We start from the raw sequence: 20,911 nt of genomic DNA, 5'->3' as shown, positions 1-20,911 counted from the left end.
AGAGTAGAGAGAGAGGGATGGAGTGAGAGAGAGAGAGGGATGGAGTGAGAAGAGAGAGAGGATGAGAGAGAAGAGAGAGAGGGATGGAGAGAGAAGAGAGAGAGGGATGCCGAGCTCTCAGACTCTTCATGGAGCATGAATGGACATTCCTGCCAAAGGGAGTCTCGCTACGTTAACAATGCATCAACATTCCCAATCTGGGATTCATAGAGAATGGAAATTCAGGGAAATCTGAAGAGGTAAAAAGTTGAGTGGTTCTCTAACAGGAGCGTAGGGGAGGGGTTGGGGTGGAGAGGGAGAGGTAGAAGTAAAGTACTGTTCTGAATAAGTGAGGGAGTGAGAGGGGAGGGATGAAGGACAATAGGAGTGGGGAGTGGGGAATGAGGGAGAGAGGGGAGACACAGGGGCCAAGGGTGAGAGCTTGTGTGTGTGTGTGTGTGTGTGTGTGTGTGTGTGTGTGTGTGTGTGTGCGCGTGTGTGTGTGTGTGTGTGTGTGTGTGTGTGTGTTTGTGTGTGTGTGTGTGTGTGTGTGTGTGTGTGTGTGTGTGTGTGTGTGTGTGTGTGTGTGTGTGTGTGTGTGTGTGTGTGTGTGTGTGTGTGTGTGTGTGTGTGTGTTTGTGTCTGTGTGTGTGTGTTTGTGTGTGTGTGACTCAGGCTGGCGTGGAGAGTAGAGCAGTCGTTAATACAAGAGTCTAATGTTAACCATCAATAACAGTGGTGTAAGATGGATGCAGTGCTTGCAGGGCTGTGGTGCATGCTTCTCACTCTAATTCTTAATCTAGAGAGTCACTCTAGTTCTTCATCTAGAATGTGTGTGCGTGTGCGTGTGTGAGTGTGAGTGTGTGTGTGTGGGAGGCGGGGGACGGGGGGAACGGTGGGGACGGGGGGGATGGGGGGGACGGGTACTCTAATCCATATTATCCCATAATACATTACGATGGCAGGCGGGGCACAGTGCTGGCTGCAACCAATACTCTCTATGAATCCAATGAGAGTTTTAGTGTGTATATGTGAAAACAGAAAAATGTGCTTGTCTTCTCCTCCTTGGCCCTTAATAGCTGCTAATAGTACACAAAGCCATAAGCAGAATGCTGGTATGACTCACTTAGCAACATTTAAACTGGGAAGGCCAGTTTAAATGTTATTATAAGCCCAATAAATGTTCCTTTTAAAACTCTGACCTGCTTTACTATACTTCTGTCTAAGATGGTTATAAAACCAGACGCTCTACAGGAGGAATTCCCAGTCCCAGTACCTGTGAGCTCCCTTCTCTTCCGTTCCCTCTCTGCAGCTGCCCAGTAAATCAGGTTTAAACATGGCAGACGTGTGCGTGCGTGTGTGTGCGTGCACCTGCTAACCCCTGCCCAAAAATGTATCCCTGCTGGCCGGCCCCCCCCTATGCAGCATGTCTGCCTATAGGAGGAACTGCGAGAGAGGGAGAGTGAGAGAGGGGGAAAGGAGGGTTAAAGTTTGTTCTTTCCGTAAGGTCATGTCGGTTGAGGGAACATATCTCAGATGCTTATCTCAAGTGGGCCAGACAAAAAAAATAATGTTTTACACCCCAGAGTCGAACCAGAAAAAAAAACTACAAATAGATAGTCAGGACAGAACAGTACACTCTGAGTTATGTAGGCTGACAGGAGGGGGGGGGGGGGGGGGGGGTGGTAAGTTGTGTGTGCATATGCGTGTGCATCTGTCTGTCTGTCTGTCTGTGAATACTGAGTGATCAGGTTACAACCCAAGGTTGTTAAGTTTGAGTTGCCTCACAGACATGCATTACATAAGCTGACATATCCCACCTATATATCTGTGTCAACATCCGTTCAATCTATCACTGAGTTCATATCACTAAAACAAGCTGTTTCGCATCTAGGGCTAGGTTACAGTACTTCATGCTCACGTTATACTATTTCTTAAGAAGCATGTCTACCATTACGGTTCAGTGGGTTTTGGAGCATGGTGCTCCAATTTAGGTTGCACTGGGTAAAAGCATCTGTTGACCATATCATCATTCATAGGCCCTACTTCATAAACTTCCGTCTTATCTAACTTGCTGTTAAAGTATAGACACCTGAGTTGCCTAACCTGTTCACAAGATTGGTTAACTATTGAGGTTCCTAGGGTCTCCACCGAGCTAGGTAAATCTGCTTAAATTTTAATGGACCATGGTTGCTGGAACATTATTAAAATACATTTCATCTTGATGTTCTGGTGCCGTTAGGAAGATGTAAAGTATTGACTGGGGACTTATTTGTGGAGGAATGCAACTGTTTTTCTGGGTGATTTGTGATTTATTTTATTTGTGCTTGTGTTTTTGTATTTTAATGCGTAGAATGTGTATTTTATATTGTATTATACAGGGCACATTTGGAAAAGAGACCTAGGTCTCAATATCTCTTCCCTGTCAAAATAAAGGTTTAATAAAAAATATACATATAAGTGTTTATGTTTTTTATTACCATACATTCACATACAACTGATTGTACAAAACATTATGAACACCTGCTCTTTCCATGACATAGACTGACCAGGTGAATTCAGGTGAAAGCTATGATCCCTTATTCATGTCACTTGTTAAATCCACTTCAATCAGTTTAGATGAAGGGGAGGAGACAGGTTAAATAAGGATTTTTAGGCCTTGAGACAAATGAGACATGGATTGTGAACGTGCCTTTGAACGGGTTATTGTAGTAGGTGCCAGGCGCACCGGTTTGAGTGTGTCAAGAACTGTAATGCTGCTTGGTTTTTCACACTCAACAGTTTCCCGTGTGTATCAAGAATGGTCCACCACCCAAAGGCAAAGGACATCCAGACAACTTGACACAATTGTGGGAAGTATTGGAGTCAACATGGGCCAGCATCCCTGTGGAACGCTTTCGACACCTTGTAGAGTCCATGCCCCGATTAATTGAGGCTGTTCTGAGGGCAAAAGGTGGGGGTGCAACTCAATATTAGGACAGTGTTCTTAATGTTTTGTACACTCAGTGTATAATACAATTGACTGGCTTATCTATAAGTGTATTTTACCAGCTTACTATTAAATGTGTTTTAGATGTAGTAATTGAAAAGCATGTCACTTAGAAGAATGAACTGGCTCACATAAACACTGGCACGCAAGAGAGAGATAGATAGAGAGAGAGGGAGAGAGAGAGAGCTAGAGAGAGAGAGAGAGCTACAGAGAGAGAGAGAGAGTGAGAGAAAGACACTCTTCACAGGCATTCACATCTTCTACTTCTCACGCCTCTCACTGCCTGCTTGCCTCTCACTTTCTCTCTCTCTGTCCAGCCAGGCCTGACCCGCCAGAGTTCTGATAAGGTTATGGGTGTAACTTCCCAAACCTCCCCCATCTCCCTCTTACAGCTACAGAGAAAAGGCGTCAAAACCTATCGTCCTACAATGGCACAAACTTCTGACACACCACTCTCACCAACGCCCAGTGTCCAGGCCCTGACCACCAAGCTGCCCGAGCCACCATCAAGGCTCTATACATGGCTACTAGTGACAGAACCAAAATGGCTGGTTTTCCCAGCTGCAGTGTGATGTCTGTAATAGCCTGGGTGTTCCTAGACACAGGCGAACACAAATACTTGACACATAATTATTTCAAAAACATAAAAAGAGGAAGCGGATCATGTTCTTTCTCTCTCTCTCTCTCTCACACACAAACGCACAAGCTCACACACACACACACACACTCACATGTGTCAGATGAGATGGCACACCAATGGCCACAATACGTCACAGTGATACCGAGGAAATGTAGACTCCATATTTAGACAGGAGGAAACAGAATGCACACATACACATAAACACCAACTCCAGAAAGGTGACTACGAGACCAAACAAGAAAAGACAGACAGAATCGTCCCCCCTCAGTGACCATCGAGTCTCTCACTGCCTGTTTTCTGGCTTGCTATGATTGCTGGGTGCAGGTGAGTGTGCATGTGTGCAGGTGTGTGTGCATGTTTGCAGGTTTGTGTGCATGTGTGCGTGTATACTGGACATGTTTGGCAGAAAAACAACAAACAAAAGCAATGTATTGAAACCAAACCCAGTAGCAGCTCACACTGACCTGGCCCCAACATAATACACTCCTATTCTCTCTCTACAATGCCTTGTCCCTGATATTCCCCAGGGCGACACAAACAGATGTACATCAGAGGAAGTAAGTGGTATTAGTAGTAGTGGTGGAGTTAACCTTGGCTTAGCATCAGTGCCAGACAGCTAACATGAGTGGCAGCTGTGGCGTCTGTGCTAGTGATGGTGCTAACATGGGCCCAGTGCTAGTACCTTTAGCCTCAGTGCTAGTACCTTCTGGTGCTGGTCGTGGTTTGAGCGGGGAGCTCCTCTGTGGTGTGCTGGAGGCCAGTTGCGGGGGGCCGTGTTCAGCTAATTAACCCTGTTGATCTAAATGAAGGCTGGGGGGAGGGGGGCACTCTGGACGCTGTGGTTGGCTAACCCTGTGTTGACAGATGATCACAGCCCAATCACAGGCCTTTTACTGGCAGCCTGCCGTCCGACTTGGCAGAACGTGGAACCAAAGGGTCTGTGTGTGTGTGTGTGTGTGTGTGTGTGTGTGTGTGTGTGTGTGTGTGTGTGTGTGTGTGTCTGTGTGTGTGTGTGTGTGTGTGTGTGTGTCTGTGTGTGTGTGTGTGTGTGTGTGTGTGTGTGTGTGTGTGTGTGTGTGTGTGTGTGTGTGTGTGTGTGTGTGTGTGTGTGTGTGTGTGTGTGTGTGTGTACAAGTAATAAACATTGCTAGGTTTTATTGGCCTTTTGACATATACATAAAAATATAATTATCTCTAAACCATGAGTAGCATTAAATGGTAAATCCTATTGAAAGGGCATAGTCATTATTAACATCACTGTAGAGGTTAGGAGAGAGTTAATGGCTAAATGAGTAGCTAGTTATTCCATGCTACGTGTGTCTATGGTCTTATTATAAAGGATTTATTATAAAGGAAAAGCAAACGTACAGCAAAACCAACCAAATGAATCTCTAATCTTTACACACACAGAAACACACACCCAGGAGGTTTCCCTCACCTGGAAAAGGCTGGTTTGGAGACCATGTTAAAGATTAAACCAGTGTTTCATCTCTGTGTTTCAGGAGATAAATAAATAAAGTTAGGAGGGAAACAGAAACAGGGCCAGAGAGAGTGTGTTAACTCTGTCCCTCAAAACAGAGGGCAGGAGGTCACTGGAGAATACCCTGTCAGCCCTGCTCTCTCTCTGTCTGGTCAAGTAGAAAGGTGTATCTGTGTCGGGTAACAAGGGTATTTACTGCTACAAAGAGGCCAAGAGAACAACAAAGCAGAGAGAGTGCGCGAGAGAAAGAAAGAGAGAGTGGAAACATGAGGAAAGCTCTGTGAAGGCCCCAGTGGTCCAGTGGTCAGGGGGAAGCTGCCATGTGCAAAATCAGAGCAGTGTCTGGTTTGTATGAGAGCCACATAAAACAAACACACACCTACACATACACACTCACACACACACACACAGACACTGCTCGGCACCCAGACAAAGATCTGTCTGAGACACACACACCCCCTCCAGAGTATAACTCATCCCGGGCATTGGCATCATTCTGCTGCAGCCTCCCAGAGGTCCGAGTTGACAGAGTCACACCCCTTAGTTACAAAATGGAACACTCCAAAAAACCACACACATCTACACATGCCTCGTGGAACCTGACGAAGTGAAATGTAAAACACACAATGGAGGGAGACAGATAGAGAACGAGAGAGTGAGAGAGAGACAGAGAGAAAGCGAGAGAAATGGAAGAGTGGGCCTGAGGCGCAGAAACAAGTCAAAACGAACAGACAAACTGCAATAGCTATAGGATCCAGCTCTGAAGGAGACAAATGACTTAAAGTCAATAATACCACAACTATGAATACACACTGTACACTCTACACTGTTAAGACTCCAAGAAATACTTCATCAGAGAATGTACATTGTCATATGTTCTGGTAGAATTAAGCTATTAGTAGACGGCACACTGAGTCGGCTGTGGATAGCCTTTAGAAACCCCTTATGAAGAGTATAGACCACAGGAGGCTGATGAGGGGAGGACCCCTCATAATAATGGCTGGAATTAATTGAATGCAATGGTATCAAACACATGGAAAATGTGTTCGATACCATTCCATTTATTCAGTTCCAGCCATTACTATGAGCCCGTCCTCCTCAATTAAGGCGTTACCGTCCGCCTGTGGTATAGACATAGACTTAAGCTTGCAGGTGCAAACATATATCGTATGAACACACAGACAGACACAACCAGTTAAAGGCTCTTGTGCAGGAGTGTTAATAAAAGGTACTTCAGCAGGACACGGACCAGCCCAAAGTAAACAGAAGGGTGAGAGAGGCTTCCATACTTGGACCATTCCATTCCACAGACCCGTCCCAGCAAGCAGAGAGAGAGCAGAACACCAACAGCCAGCAACCCCCTTCATCTAAATGTGCACATTGGACATGAGAATGAAATCCAACATCATACACATGCTACCAGGCCGGGCGAAACCTGTATCTGAGGCCCAACGCGGGAGAGCGAGGGACCACAGGTGCTTGGGTGAATCCGGTGGAAGTCTCCAGTCATCATTCACACCACTGACCGGCGACGGCACCCAATCTTTTATACACATGCACGCACAGACACACACACACACACACACACGCACAGACACACACACACACACACAGACACATGCGCACACACACACCTGACCCCATTAGCTGAACATTGGGTCCCTACAATGATCTCCCCAATACATTGTACCCTCTGCCTAATTTATCTCTCTCCTCTTGGCCTTCTCTCTTCATCCCCATCTCTCTTCATCCCTCCTTTACTTCTCTTTCCCGTTCTTCTTTTCTCTCCCTGTCGCTCCTTCACCTTCTCTCTCTCCCTCCCTCCATCTCTGCTGTGGGAGTGGGAGGGTAGCACCCCGAGGGAAGGGTAAAACTGCATTAAGGGATGACAGCACTCTCTGTAAAGATGAATGGAGGCATCCACATTTTAATCCTAGTTTTAGGGGGAGAAAGATATCAAGAGATTTCACTGGCACAGGATGAAGCATGTTGTGCTGATTTAAATGCTTATATAGATTATCAAAGGGAAAAAATGAGTTATTCCATGATCATAGCTGGAAGGTTCAACTGCATTTTAAATGCAGCTAATACGGCCCCAAATAGCCTATGGGTTAGGGGTAAAGCGAGTAATAGCCACAGGGGTAGTTACCCTGCTTCCCACTCCTGCTGACAGGACAGCCCAGGGCAAGAGAGGATGGTCTGTGTGTGTGTGTGTGTGTGTGTGTGTGTGTGTGTGTGTGTGTGTGTGTGTGTGTGTGTGTGTGTGTGTGTGTGTGTGTGTGTGCGTGCGTGTGCGTGTGTGTGTGTCTGTGTGCGTGTGTGCATGTGTGTCTATATTTCTATGCATGCATGTGGTTTCCAATCTACTTATCTATCCCTTTCTCTCTGTCTCTCTAGACCTGCTGTCTCCATTTCTCAGGCCTGGCCAGGCTGGTCATAGCGTCCAGATCACATTTCATTTAAAGGCTGTGCGTCCTTCATAATGTCCACATATCACATGCCCTCTCAAATGGCACGGGCCCACATGCCCTCTCACATAAACACCAACACACACACACACCGTCCACCCGAGTGCACACACACACACATACGCACACAAACTGCCTGACCTCTAATGTACTGTATTGCACACATACCAACATGACCAGTGTGACCTACACGCCAAACAGAACCATTCCCCTCCCACCACCACACCCAACTAGACCAACAGAACATGAAACATACCCCAACCATACACAGCAGCATGGGGGCAGACTTGCCCTTAAGAAACCCTTATGAAAGAACTGGACTTGTGTAAAGACTGACCTGAAGTGTAAAGGTCGAACTCGTGACCAAGTTCTATACTATATGGACCGAGAGGGGTCTGTCTAGCTGTACCACCCCCAATACCACACACTGTACGAAGGTAAAGAACTCCTGCTGTTTGAGCAAACACACACACATAGCTCCTCCCACCTCCTCTGCACCCTTCTTCAACTATCTTTTCCTATTATTCAATTTTCAACCCTGCAAAATTGCCCACAAACTCACCAAACTCATTTCACTGGCGTATCTCATTTGCTTTTTTCCTCTCCTTGATAAGCCCTGGTCTCTTTAATTTGTTCTTCCTCCCTCTCACCCACCCACCCTCCCTCTCCCTCTCTCTCTCTCTCGCTCTCGCTCTCTCTCTCGTTCTTTTAATTCACCAGCTAAGGACACTCAGGTCAGCTGCATTATCAGGATTTAGCTTTCATTTTCCTTTTTGGTGTTTTTGGTGTTTTTGGTTCCCCTACTCGGTTAAGGAGAGATGACAGAGGCCCCGGCTGCAAGGCCAGCTAACCGGTCTGAACTGGTTCTGGGCATAGAAGGGTGGTGGTGGGGTGGAGGAGAGCACAGAGGAGCAGTGCTGTTTTTGATGTATAGTCAGGTACAGTCAGGGAAAAGGAGGGAGGGAGAGAGAAGATGAAGAGGTAGAAGGAGTAAGAGAAAAGAAGAAAGCGTGTGAACGGAGAAGCAAGTGAGAACAAGAACGAGAGTGAAAGGGCTAGAGAGAGAGAAAGGAAGGAGAGAGAAAGTCCTAGAGGGGGAGAGAGAGGGAGAGCAGCCCCAGCACACGGTCTGTGACATCCGTCTCATCAAACAGTTGGCTCTCTGCCAAGTTCATCTGTTAATGGACAACCATCATCAGGCCTTACCCCATACCCCCTACCCCTCTCTCCCTATCTCCTCCTCCCTAACCCCCTCAGGCGACCTCTCCCCCTATAGCCCCATCCCTCTCTCGCTGTCTCTGTCTGGCCCTCTCCAGGCCTGTGGAAAGCGAGATGTACATTATTCCTGCCTTCCCCTTTTACTAGGAGATAAACAAAGGTGTGTGCATGTGTGTGTGTGTGTGTGTGTGTGTGTGTGCCCAAAGCCCTTCTATCACTCTGTCTGCCTGCTGTGCCTACCCAGGGGCCTGTAGAGGCCCCTTTCATTGCCTCACTATAGGGGCAGAATCGGGGCTGTATGGGGGCTTCCATGGGGCCACACAACCACTCTCTCCCTCTTTGTGCCCCTTTGCTCTGCTCTACTTATCAAATATAGATTTGTGTTGTGGACATCTTAAACTATGGCACAAGCGTCCCCTCCCTCTCTTCTAACCAGTCAACTTTACAATGCAAGAGAGAGAGTTGTTAGTGCTAGCGCACAGCGTGTTGAGACACATTCACCTTGGCAAAGAACGGCCAGGAAAAACGAACAAAGAAAGAAAGGGGGTAGAAAGAAAAGAGGTGGAGACAGGTTTAAGATGTATTTCAGTTCTTACAGACACTGCGTGAGAAAAGCGGCTTTCCTTTTCATGTCCTTTTTGTCAGGAAAACGTTCAAGGCATAACAGAGTCTTTTCACGCTTCAACATTCAGCCAGGTATTAAATATATCATGCTTTCGACTTTGAAACATGCTGGGAGAATATAGTGGCGAGTGTCTGTTAAAAAAGGAAGAGTTGTATTTTCCCTACGAAGCTCTGTCCTGGACATAGTGGAGATAGAAGCTACCTCTGGATCTGAGGATAGGCAGCAAATCTAAAGTGGTGTGGCAGGGATGAGATGGGTCGCCAAATTTGAACTTTAGCTTTTTCTCTCTCCGTTTCCCCTCTTTCCCCTCTCTCTTTGACTGTCTGTCTCTACCTCAGTCTCTCTCCCTTTTCTCTCTCTCTCACTCCTCTCTTTTCTCTCTCTATCATTCTCACCCCTCTCTTCTCTTCTCTCCACGCTCAACCCGGCACTGCTGTCCCTCTCCTCTACTACCACCTCATTATCACGTTCCCTTACACACACAAACACACACACACACACACACACATATATACACACCACCCACACTCCTAAAACCCTTGTGACATTTCACTGTTTCTTTACCCATTTTGGAACGATAAATTATCAATTAGATTTCATCATATCTTACCGAGGCAATTACATCAAGAAAATGATAGAGGTTGTGGGATCAATTATGCATGCCCTTGGCCAAAGACCAGAGACAGGGAAGTGGATGAGGGCAGATCCACTACCGTGCACAGACACACACACACACACACAAAAAAAATAAAAAGACGGTGGATCTCACAGATGTGCCCCATCAGTTCATCTTACTGCCTAAAAAGTTCATGCGCTTAATAATTTATTTGTGTTCTGGATATGGTTTCCCAGATGAATATTAACAACTTTGAAGTGAGCTAGCAAGCCAGGGGTATGGCTTCTAGTGTGTATATGTGTGTGTGTGCGTGCGTGCGTGCGTGTGTGTGTGTGTGTGTGTGTGTGTGCGTGCGTGCGGGTGCGTGCGTGCGTTCGGGTGCGTGCGTTCGTGTGTGTGTGTGTGTGGGGCTAAAAGAGTCCTCAGGAAACAGGCCTTCTAGGTCCCACCGGAGACAAGAACCCCCCCATACACAGACAGACACACACACACACACGCACGCACACACACACACACCACTTCTACCCTTCCCTTTCTCCCTTCAATGTGTCCAAAAGACCGCCGTTCACATCGTTCCTCATTTCTCCCCGATTAAGAATTCTGTTTCATCACAATGTAGGTTTCACACAACTCCCTCCCAGCGCTTGAACACAAACTGGAAAGAAGGGAAGGGGGAAAAACAAGGAAAAAAACAGCAACCAACTAAGGAACCAAAAGGGAAAAAGATGCCCCCTTGTGCTTTCTTGTTTGTTGTTTGTTGTTTTCATCTTTTTATTTTGCTTCATTTTCTAGGCTCATTATTATCCGCAAATGTATTTATTTGATTGACTTGTCTCTTTCTTTCTTGTCCAAATCTCCCTCTCCCGTTTCTCTCCACTGTTTCAGCCACAGCTGCAAGTCCTTTCCCACTGGGGAGGGAAAGCAACTATATTGGCATGCCTCTGTCTGCGTGTGTCTGTGTGAGTGGGGCAAATCAAGAGTTTGTTTTTCAGCCCATCTTTTCATGTGGGCCATACTCAGAGGGTCACACCACATCTCAGTGCTGAATGATGCAATTCATTTCCCTCTCTTCCCATTTTTACCATGTTAACAGAGAAAGTAAGTAAGACAAATCACTCTCTTCAAAATGGTACCGCATTCAAATCAGAGCAAGGAGGAGGAGAGGGGGGGGGTTAACATCTGTTTCTCAAAGAGAGAGGAGAGAGAACGAGAGAGGGCGAGAAGGGTAAAGTAAGAGCGAGAGAGAGAGAGAGAGAGAGAGAGAGAGAGAGAGAGAGAGAGAGAGAGAAGGAAAGAGAGAGAGAGAGAGAGAGAGAGAGAGAGAGAGCGAGAGAGAGAGAGAGAGAGATAGAGAGAGAGAATGAAAGAAGGAGGGTGAGAGAAGTGACAGGCATGCCAACATCAGTGTATGTGTGTGTGTGTGTGTGTGTGTGTGTGTGTGTGTGTGTGTGTGTGTGTGTGTGTGTGTGTGTGTGTGTGTGTGTGTGTGTGTGTGTGTGTGTGCTGTATGAAAGGCCCATGCAGTAATTAATGAGAGGCGAGTCATCATGTAAATTAAATATGTCTAATCTTCCAGTGAACTCTCAATCTTCACATGCAAAACGCCGCTTTCATTTACATCAGCAATTTAGGCCAAAAACCCCAGACAGAAAAACGCTACAACCATACAAGATATTTCCACCTTGCATTTCCTTACCCTCTAACACACTTCCCCCACCAATTGTGCAAATGTATACTTCAGACACACCCACACACGCACATACATGCACCTCCCCCTCACATATAAGGTCTGACAGGCTGTGCTGATGTGTTCAGAATGCACATGGTAATAGGCCAATCAAAAATGCAAAACAATTGGCAATTACTGAGAGGACCTAACGGTCATTAGAATTTACAACTAGGTAATGAACTAGAGTCTGCCCACTTCATGCATATTCATAAAGCAATTTGGGCTTTGAAGATTAAAGAAGTGCTTAAAATTCAAATGAGCCTGAGCAAATTATCAGTAAGATTCAGTCAGGATGTAGGGGATTTGCGTGTGTGTGTGTTGTCTGTGTGTGTGTGTGTGTGTGTGTGTGTGTGTGTGTGTGTGTGTGTGTGTGTGTGTGTGTGTGTGTGTGTGTGTGTGTGTGTGTGTGTGTGTGTGTGTGCTTGTAGGCGTGCATATTTTCGTATGAGTTCATTTTTGGGTGGGGGGGCATGGCATATGTAGTGGCATGACAGACAAACACCGGAAGTATTATTATTACTACAGACACACACACACACACACACGGCTTATGAGATTCCAATAAAGACCCAGCATACACTAGAGTGCAGTATACATTCATACTATAACAAACCAGTTTAAACCAAAAGGTGATATGAATAACCCAATTGTAATCCTAATAAGAGTACACCAGCACAAGTTAAATGTGAGAGAGGCTTTGTTATGTAACTGAGTGTAAAATCAGCTGGATATTCTCCTGTGTGTGTTTGGGGCTTTGTGCAGTTCTTAAAAATAGTGCCATTAAGCGATTGTCAGAGATAGGCCAGCAGTTATGACAGATGGTCTTGCCAGGGGTGATGGGTGAGAGGGCACTGCCCTCATGTTGACAGGAGAAGAAATGATCCTGGTGAGACTACACCTTGTCCTTCCTCTGTCTTGTTAACGATAGAAGCAGAACAGTCATCACACTACGGACATCTGACAGGAATGATGCTTGTGTGTGTGTGCATGTGCGTGTGTGCATGTGTGTGTGCGTGTGTGTGTGTGTGTGTGTGTGTGTGTGTGTGTGTGTGTGTGTGTGTGTGTGTGTGTGTGTGTGTGTGAGTGTGTGTGTGTGCATGCGTGTGTGTGTGTGTGTGTTCCTCTGCGGCACAATGCTGCTCTACTGTGGTAATGAAGCCAAATGACGAACATGAAACCCCAATGAGGAGCCAGCCCCTCCACACATGCACACACACACATACACACACACACACACACTCACTGCCCGGTCAGTGCCAACTCTGCCCTGGCACGGTCTGCCAGGGGATGTCCTGCGGCTACACTGCCAACTCACACACCCTTTCATGTTCACCCGTGCCCCAATGGGGCTCTCGCACACCACACACTGGTAGAGCAATATACACAAGCATACACAGCTAGAGTAATACACAAATTCACGCATACTGAATTGAGCCGGGTTCTTTTGTTTGGTTTGACTTTGTTTATAAAACAGCAGTGTATAATCCACTGGGATATATAAATAAACTTTGTAGTGTATAAACAGTTTTATAGACAAGCTTTACACAACTTCTGACATCATTAGAGAGCTAGGACCATTCCACACTGCAGCGCTACAAAACGACTTATCAAAAAACTGTAGCTTTCTGTTGATAAATCAATCACTGATGAATAAACAATAAACATAATCCATCAACAATATTCCACCATAGAGCGTCAGAGTTGACAACTGCCAAAATAAAAGCAACTGCTAATGATGTTGGTCACAGTATCGATTTTGTTAATGATATCATATCAACCTGATCAGCCTGATCATATAGGCATCAATCCATATCCCACTACCTTATGTAACTCAACTAAATCCAAACCAAATATGGGGCAATGGTTTGTATGTGCCAAATAGTGCAAAGGACAAATCATAAATCAATATGTGTGTCTAAAATGTGTCATGAAATCAAAGAATAGCACACACATCATTGCCATGCCATCAAAATATGACGTGCAAAACAAGCCATTCAATCCAGGGTCACTGCTCCATACTATCGTGAGTGCAATAAATGACCTCCCACACATCTCCTTTAACCCAATGCTTACAGACCGGCCTAGGAAAGACAAGCAGAGAATTGCGCCTGCTAGATCAGCATGAGAGCATGTTTCCACACACCCTCCCAGCAAAACCAAAGGACTCTTTGATGATCCCTGGTGTCATGACAGACAGTGGCGTATGAAGTGGTGGGGGATTTAGACAGAGAGAGATGAGACGGCAACAATGGAGGGGTAATGGTAGGGAGATTCTGATGCTTTGTTCTCACACACACACACACTCACTAGTTCAGCATGGCGTTTTGGCACCAGAGACTGCAGCTGACTCGTATGCCAGGCTGCACCCGGACTACACAGACACACACACACACACATACACATAATGCACACATACACACACGCACTCACACCAACACACCAACAAGCCATGGGGACAGTGTTGTCTTTGTAATACCAGGGCTCATGTGCTTTGTATACCATATTTTGATGGGGTTAGTGGAATAATTATTTATTTCAGTGTTGCACAATCATTCATGCTTTATTACCATGACATTATACAATCAGTGTAGTTAGTGCTGTGTTAGTATACACAGAACACACAGAAACAGCACAATTGATTAAAACCTCAGTTTGAGGATGAGGTGGCATTCAGGGATTTTTTATCCCATTTTTAATCCCATTTTTAATCCCAGTTTAGGATTAATAGAGTAAAGAGAGTCAAAGATCTCAACCTACTGTGGTCGTATTAAAATGGCCTTGTGTGCCACACACACACATCAACAATCCACATGGAACACACACGCACACACACTCCCCGACAGGTACTGCCTTTTGTATTTTTAAAAAGAGCTGTTTGATGTGTAAGTAAGTGTATTACACCACAAGAGCAACGCTCCATATTTTCTTCAGGTACATACCAATGACAAACTCCCAACCACCACACCTACCAATGCAATAATACACAGTAATAAATATTTATGGTGGAGCAACACTACAAAAACAACTAAATTGCCGTAATAATCTGTTACCGGTATTGCTTTGTGTAAAACAAAGAATAACCAAAATTACTATTGAAAATGTGAATAACAATTGATTAATATAATAATTGTAACAATAAAAAAATAGTAACAAAAAATAAATTGTTCCACCAAATGTTTCTAAAACAGAACATCCACGCATAATGCCATTGACCCAACCAGACGCGTCTCGCCTGTTACATTATGATGTAAATAAGTATAATATTTCAGTTTAGCTGCTGGCTGAGACTGTGTGTGTGCATGTGTGCGTGTGTGGGTGTGTGGGTGTGTGTGTTTGAGTCATAGTCAGCATGCTTAAATAGCTTGGATAATTTGTGCTGAAATTGCAGCGACATCTTTAAAACAAAAGGGCTAAGATGACACGCACGCACACATGCAAATACACGAGTCGAGACACAACCCTGGTTAGAATTGCCGATCCATTAAGATTGAACTGAAGCTTGTAAAGACAATGAGCTAGCGAACCAGGTAAGACTGACACACGCGCACACACACACAGCACACACACACACACAGCACACACACACAGTGAGGTTCAAGTTACACAACATTTCTCCCCACCAACATAAAATAGAAACGGGCCTTTCTGGAGTCCATTCCGTACCAAAAACCAAAATTAAAGGATCAAAGGTCAGATCTAAATGATTGTTGATGAGGATGATCTGGGACAGATCCATTTCCTGAAACTTGGATCTCTGGAGGCAATCAGAGAGTAGCCAGATGAGAAGAGGTGGCATAAATCAGAAACACAGTCACTACCCTGCATTTCTATCCAACGGCAATAACTACAATGCACACACACATATGAGAAAGGCCAGCTGAAAACTCCAAGAGAGAGAGAGAGAGAGAGAGAGAGAGAGAGAGAGAGAGAGAGAGAGAGAGAGAGAGAGAGAGAGAGAGAGAGAGAGAGAGAGAGAGAGAGAGAGAGAGAGAGAGAGAGAGAGATAGAGAGAGATAGAGAGGTGAAAAAGAAATTTCTGAGAGAGTAAGTATGCCTCTGTTTACCGGTGTAAGATGTGGTATGAGAGAGACCACAGTGAGATCAGAAGACATCTGCTAGAACCACATGAGACAGCCACAGCCTGCAAGAGGGCATACTGTACACTCTCCATTCACAACAGGACACATACACACACACAACACAAAAGAGCACATACACGGACACACAAAAAAACGGAAGCTTACACACATGGAGTGAAACACATCGTAAAACTGTAGCCTATATGGGGAAACTGGGAACACACATCCTAAGAAGGCATGAAGACAGAGAAACCGTGTACACACACACACACACAGAAAGGGAGAGAGACGAAAACACACACATCACAACATCTGTGTATGCCCTCTTACAGGCATATACACACTGCACAACTGTGTAATTACACAAATAAACTCTCTAAACCACTCCCACCGAAGCCCACACAGACTGACCGATGCCCCAAACCTTTGTTTCTCTGCGTGGTGGGTGGGTTGAGTCCGCTGCAGTGCCTGCCAGTGCACCCACCCTGTGCCCCACTTTTTTAGGCCATCGCAAAATGGCCACTAACTCAAGGTTACCAGTGTCACTTTGCCATTGGGCTATATTTGATTACTGTGGAAAACCTACCTTCCCCCCATCCTCTCTCTGTCAAACTCAATGGATCTGAGGACAACTGCAGTGCCAAGTTAACCATTTCCCCTCCGCAGGCTGACACACACACAAACACACACATACACATACACACACAGAGCTAGAGATCAGTAGCACTATCATATACATGTGTCTCTAATTAAGAACACAAGCCAGTGAGAACAGGGCGATCTGAGACACGGATGAGCTAACAATCCATAAATCAAATCATAAGATGTGTTTTTATCTCAACCACACTATTCCTTTTCTCTTGGGCTTCCCTGTGACATTTCACAGTTGTGGTTAGCCAGAATAGACCCCGCCCCTAGCCTATCAGTCCTAACCAATCAGATGGATCACTTAAATGAGGACTGACAGCTGACCCAATCACGGCAGTGCCTTTCTCCCTGGGTCTCTTAGGACTACAAATTCTACAGGGATAGGGAACATGTGTGCCAAATATGTGACCTCTGCTGTACCCAGTCTATGCCTACACACACTACTCTGCATTGATGCTTTAATGCAACACCCCCCCCCCCCCCCCCCCTCAACATAAACACACAAGCCCACAAGGGACATACACATTCACATGTCACTGCATATAATTGTGATTTGTGAAACTTCAAAACTTAAACACGCACCCATGGCTGCCTACCTTTATGGTGCACACACGTTTGAGCACGTTTACCCACGTTCATCTACGCCAATAACAACTCCTATTGTTTGTTTAAAGACAACTTGGTGTGGGGAATGGTGGTTACCTGGGATGTGTTCCTGCTTGGGGCAGATCCCTCTGGGCAACAAGAGGCGGTCGTCATCGCACCCTGGTGTGGCTTGGACGCCCACCTCAACAGGGCGCCTGCGGAGAGAGGCCAGGAAGGGCGAGGGGGTGAGAGCCAGGCCGGGCGTGGGCGAGGGGGGCTTGTCCAGGCCCCTGGCCAGACAGGGGGGTCCGTGGCATCTCTTCCTCTTGTGCTCGATGAAGAGCAGGATGTCCCCCAGGGGGAAGGTGGCCTGGCACTGCCCACAAGTCAACAGATCCTGCTCTGTCTCCACGGCAACCCGCAGTGTGCCCGTGCCATTCTCCGAACGGTCTGAGCGTTCCGAGCAGCGTTCCGACGAGAGCTCCTCTGAGGCGACGGCAGACAGGGGCTCGGCTGTAACCGGGAACGAGTGAGAGACAGAGGGAGGTAGGGAGGGAGGGAGAGAGGGAGTGTGATAGAAACAGATGGGAAATCAGAGGTGGAATGTTCAATTGAGCAGTATTAATAACAGTGCAAAACAATGGTCACGTGCTTTGGCTTTTTCTCTCTCACTATTCTGCCTAGACTAGTAGTAGTCGTCAGACTACTCCCCCAGTAGTAGTAGTAGTAGTAGAAGTAGTAGCAGTAGTAGTATGAAAAAAATGTATTCACTCACTAACTGTAAGTCGCTCTGGATAAGAGCGTCTGCTAAATGACGTAAAATGTAAAATGTAGTAGAAGTAGAACTAATGCCTGGGCAGTGTTGCAGAGAAAAAAGGGTGACTAACTCTCTGTGAGACTGGCATTAGACAGACAGCTCCACTTAACACTCATCAGCCTGTCAACTTCACACTCTCACCACTTCTACATCCATTGAAATTAACACAACAACAACCAAGAAAGGCATGTAATTAAAGATGGGAGTTATAATGTGATTGTAGAAACATATAGCTATGACAAATTAAGCCTTAGTTTGATGGATAATAAATGGGATAATTTAATGACTGTTTTATAGACTTGTAGAAATCAAAAGCTCAGTAGGACAGAGACAGTTGGATACCTCAAAATACAAAAGGAAAAAAATGAAAAAGTTGTTCTAATATATTTTTTTTAAAATGTTTTTCATATTCAAAAGAGTAGGCTATTCTTGGATGATGAAGAATAATAGTTCATAGGACATAGCTTGCTTCTCTCAATTCATTATGGGGAAAATTACAAATGTGTCCAACATATGTGCAGAAAAGACAAGCAGCATGAGTGTGTCGAAACAAAAAAAACGATCCTGGACTTTTTACATGTGTGTGACTTATAGTTTCTAGATAACCACATTTACAGTCGGAAATCGGCCTAAAGGAACCGTTCAAGTACATTCTTTGCCATGGAAGCCAGGATTAACGCTTGACTAGTTTTAAAATTGCCTTTTGTCACACAGGGAGTGTCAGTCTTGTTGTACACGGACGACGAGCTGTGTGAATGAGAGATATTTTACCACAGAGGGAAGTTAGAAAGGAGTCTCAGTAGCCTACTATTGAGCGGCTCATGGTGTTTGAAATATTTCGCTCTAAGGTGAGAGTAGCTCTCCTTTAGCTTCCTAATGGGTAAGCATCTTGACCTTCTTTACTAAGCTGCCAATTTCACATTTTAATGAACCTAAAACCACTGAGAATCAAAAAATAGATTTTAATTTGTAGTGGCTGATGATTGGTAGGAATGTTTGATAAAAGAGATAGGATCCAGGGTACTGAGGTTAAATGTATTTCCGCCCAACCTAGAGACAGATAGAGGGAAATTGTGTGTGTGTGTGAGAGAGAGAGAAGAGAGAGAGAGAGAGAGAGAGAGAGAGAGAGAGAGAGAGAGAGAGAGAGAGAGAGAGAGAGAGAGAGAGAGAGAGAGAGAGAGAGAGAGAGAGAGAGAGAGAGAGAGATAGAGAGAGGTATGTAGAGTAGCTCCCAGCGCGCGAGAGGAAATATCATTTGAACGAGCAATCCTACATGACATCTGCGAGCGAACTGGGACATAGAGATAACATGTGATAAATTCCGGCGGCCGGTTACTACCCTTAATTTAACGTCAGGTCAACCACCAGAAGGCCGGGTTTATGCTACAGCCCTGGGCATTAAATTCACTGGATAAAATCAAATGAAAGTAGACTAAGTCCTCACCTTAAACTTGAACTGAGAGTAGATTTTAGAGTTGCATAATGCATTGTTGGTTTTCATAAAAAATTGATAAACAACAAATGTAATCACAAAGTCTAACACCAATTTTCATGATGATATCATTTGATTGCATTTTTTTGTTGTGGCATAGGCCTTTGCACGTACTTTGCACCATATCGAGCCGTCTACATTGAACTGCTTGAAATGGAATTGAAAGAGAAGAGAAACAGAGCCTGGACATACATTTTTTCTGAATATTTACATATTCTGAATAATAGCACTTTATATTTACATATTCTAAATAATAGCACTTCCACACTACATTTCCCCTCCTAAACTAAATGTGATGCTATCAGTATCACATTACCAAAAATATAGGCTGCATCAGAGCAGCAACACTGAGCTAAATTATATTGTATTCCTTTAAAATGTGTGGGATAAACATGATTCGTCACTAATTAAATTCTGCGTGGCAAATCAATAACAACAAGAAGAAAACTGTTGAGGAACAATTGTTTTCTAATAGGCTATATGAAAATCAAGCACTGTCAGGCAGCACTACAAATTAATTAATGCATTTGAAGCGAATTTCATTCTGCATGATATTAAAACAACTGTAATGTCTGCACAACCGGAAAAAACGACGTGTGTTGTTGGATGCACAGCCCATAAGAATAAAAAGTTGTAAACATTAGTAGCATATCTCTTTTCCTACTTCTGTAAATTCCATTACATTTCAAGGGGTTTGATTAGCCTACCATTAACTCTAATGATAGCCTTCCTTATATGAAGGAAATATGGACAAATATATAATTTGGGTATAGGTCCTATTACAAAATATTTGCTCAAAAAGCAAAAATACTAACCTTAATTTAGAGCCATCATATAAGTAGGCCTACATTTTATATGAACACGTTTTGTTATGCATTTGCACCTTAAATACATCTATTTTCATTGTAAAATAGGATATCCTCTACCATTTCCAATGGAATAAAAATAGGTCTGAATCTATAGAGATTTTTGCCTTAAGGTTTAACAAGATATAGGCTTACAGAATGTTGACACTTGTAATGACATTTGTTTAACTTCTATACCCATGTAGAAAAAAACGGTGGATTCGAAACTGCAGAGAAAATAGGAGAAGGGGGGAAGGCGCCGTATACCTTATGTTTTTCCCTGCATTCTAAACATATAATCAAATATGTAGATTGAGATGGCGGTGAAATTGATCAGGTTCAAGTTCACATCCAGTTTCTGATCGTCGTCTGCCTCCTAGCGACGGGATTCCGATAGGAACAAAAGTCTGGCGATGCAGCTGGTCTGTATGCCCCCTGGCTGCATTGAGACCCAGAGATATGGCTATATGACCACTCGACTTAATGCGGAAACCTAATAATGCCGCACGAAAACATTACAATGTTACAACAACGTGGATCTGTGTAGGGCATGTTATCGCATATAACACCATTCGAGTGCTACTGAAGGAACGGTTGCAAGACGCATACACCGTGTGGCAACGTCAGGCATTGGGCTGGCTACCTTGGTCATTCCTCTAGTTACAAACGCATATAGCTGCCTGCTGCTTGTAACACTGTAA

General features: G+C 44.8%; 1 protein-coding gene across 2 annotated transcripts in view; it reads right to left on the bottom strand.

Annotated features, from left to right (window-relative positions):
• LOC311128819 (B-cell lymphoma/leukemia 11A-like) overlaps window positions 1-20,911 on the bottom strand; it is a gene marked incomplete at its 5' end in the record, with an annotated part of 33,244 nt that overhangs the window by 11,237 nt on the left and 1,096 nt on the right. The window contains one exon of one of the 2 annotated variants that reach the window (XM_084161050.1): window positions 17,174-17,569. In XM_084161050.1, the coding sequence (XP_084017176.1) occupies window positions 17,174-17,569 (396 nt within the window). Of the gene's footprint in view, window positions 1-17,104; window positions 17,570-20,911 lie in introns of both variants that reach the window. The other variant, XM_084161049.1, reaches the window with a different exon arrangement.

This window comes from Coregonus lavaretus (assembly GCF_964263955.1).
Source record: "Coregonus lavaretus genome assembly, chromosome: 1".
Classification (NCBI taxonomy): Eukaryota; Metazoa; Chordata; class Actinopteri; order Salmoniformes; family Salmonidae; genus Coregonus; species Coregonus lavaretus.
The sequence above is the reverse complement of the archived record's forward strand: the minus strand, read 5'-3'. Positions and strand labels throughout refer to the sequence as shown.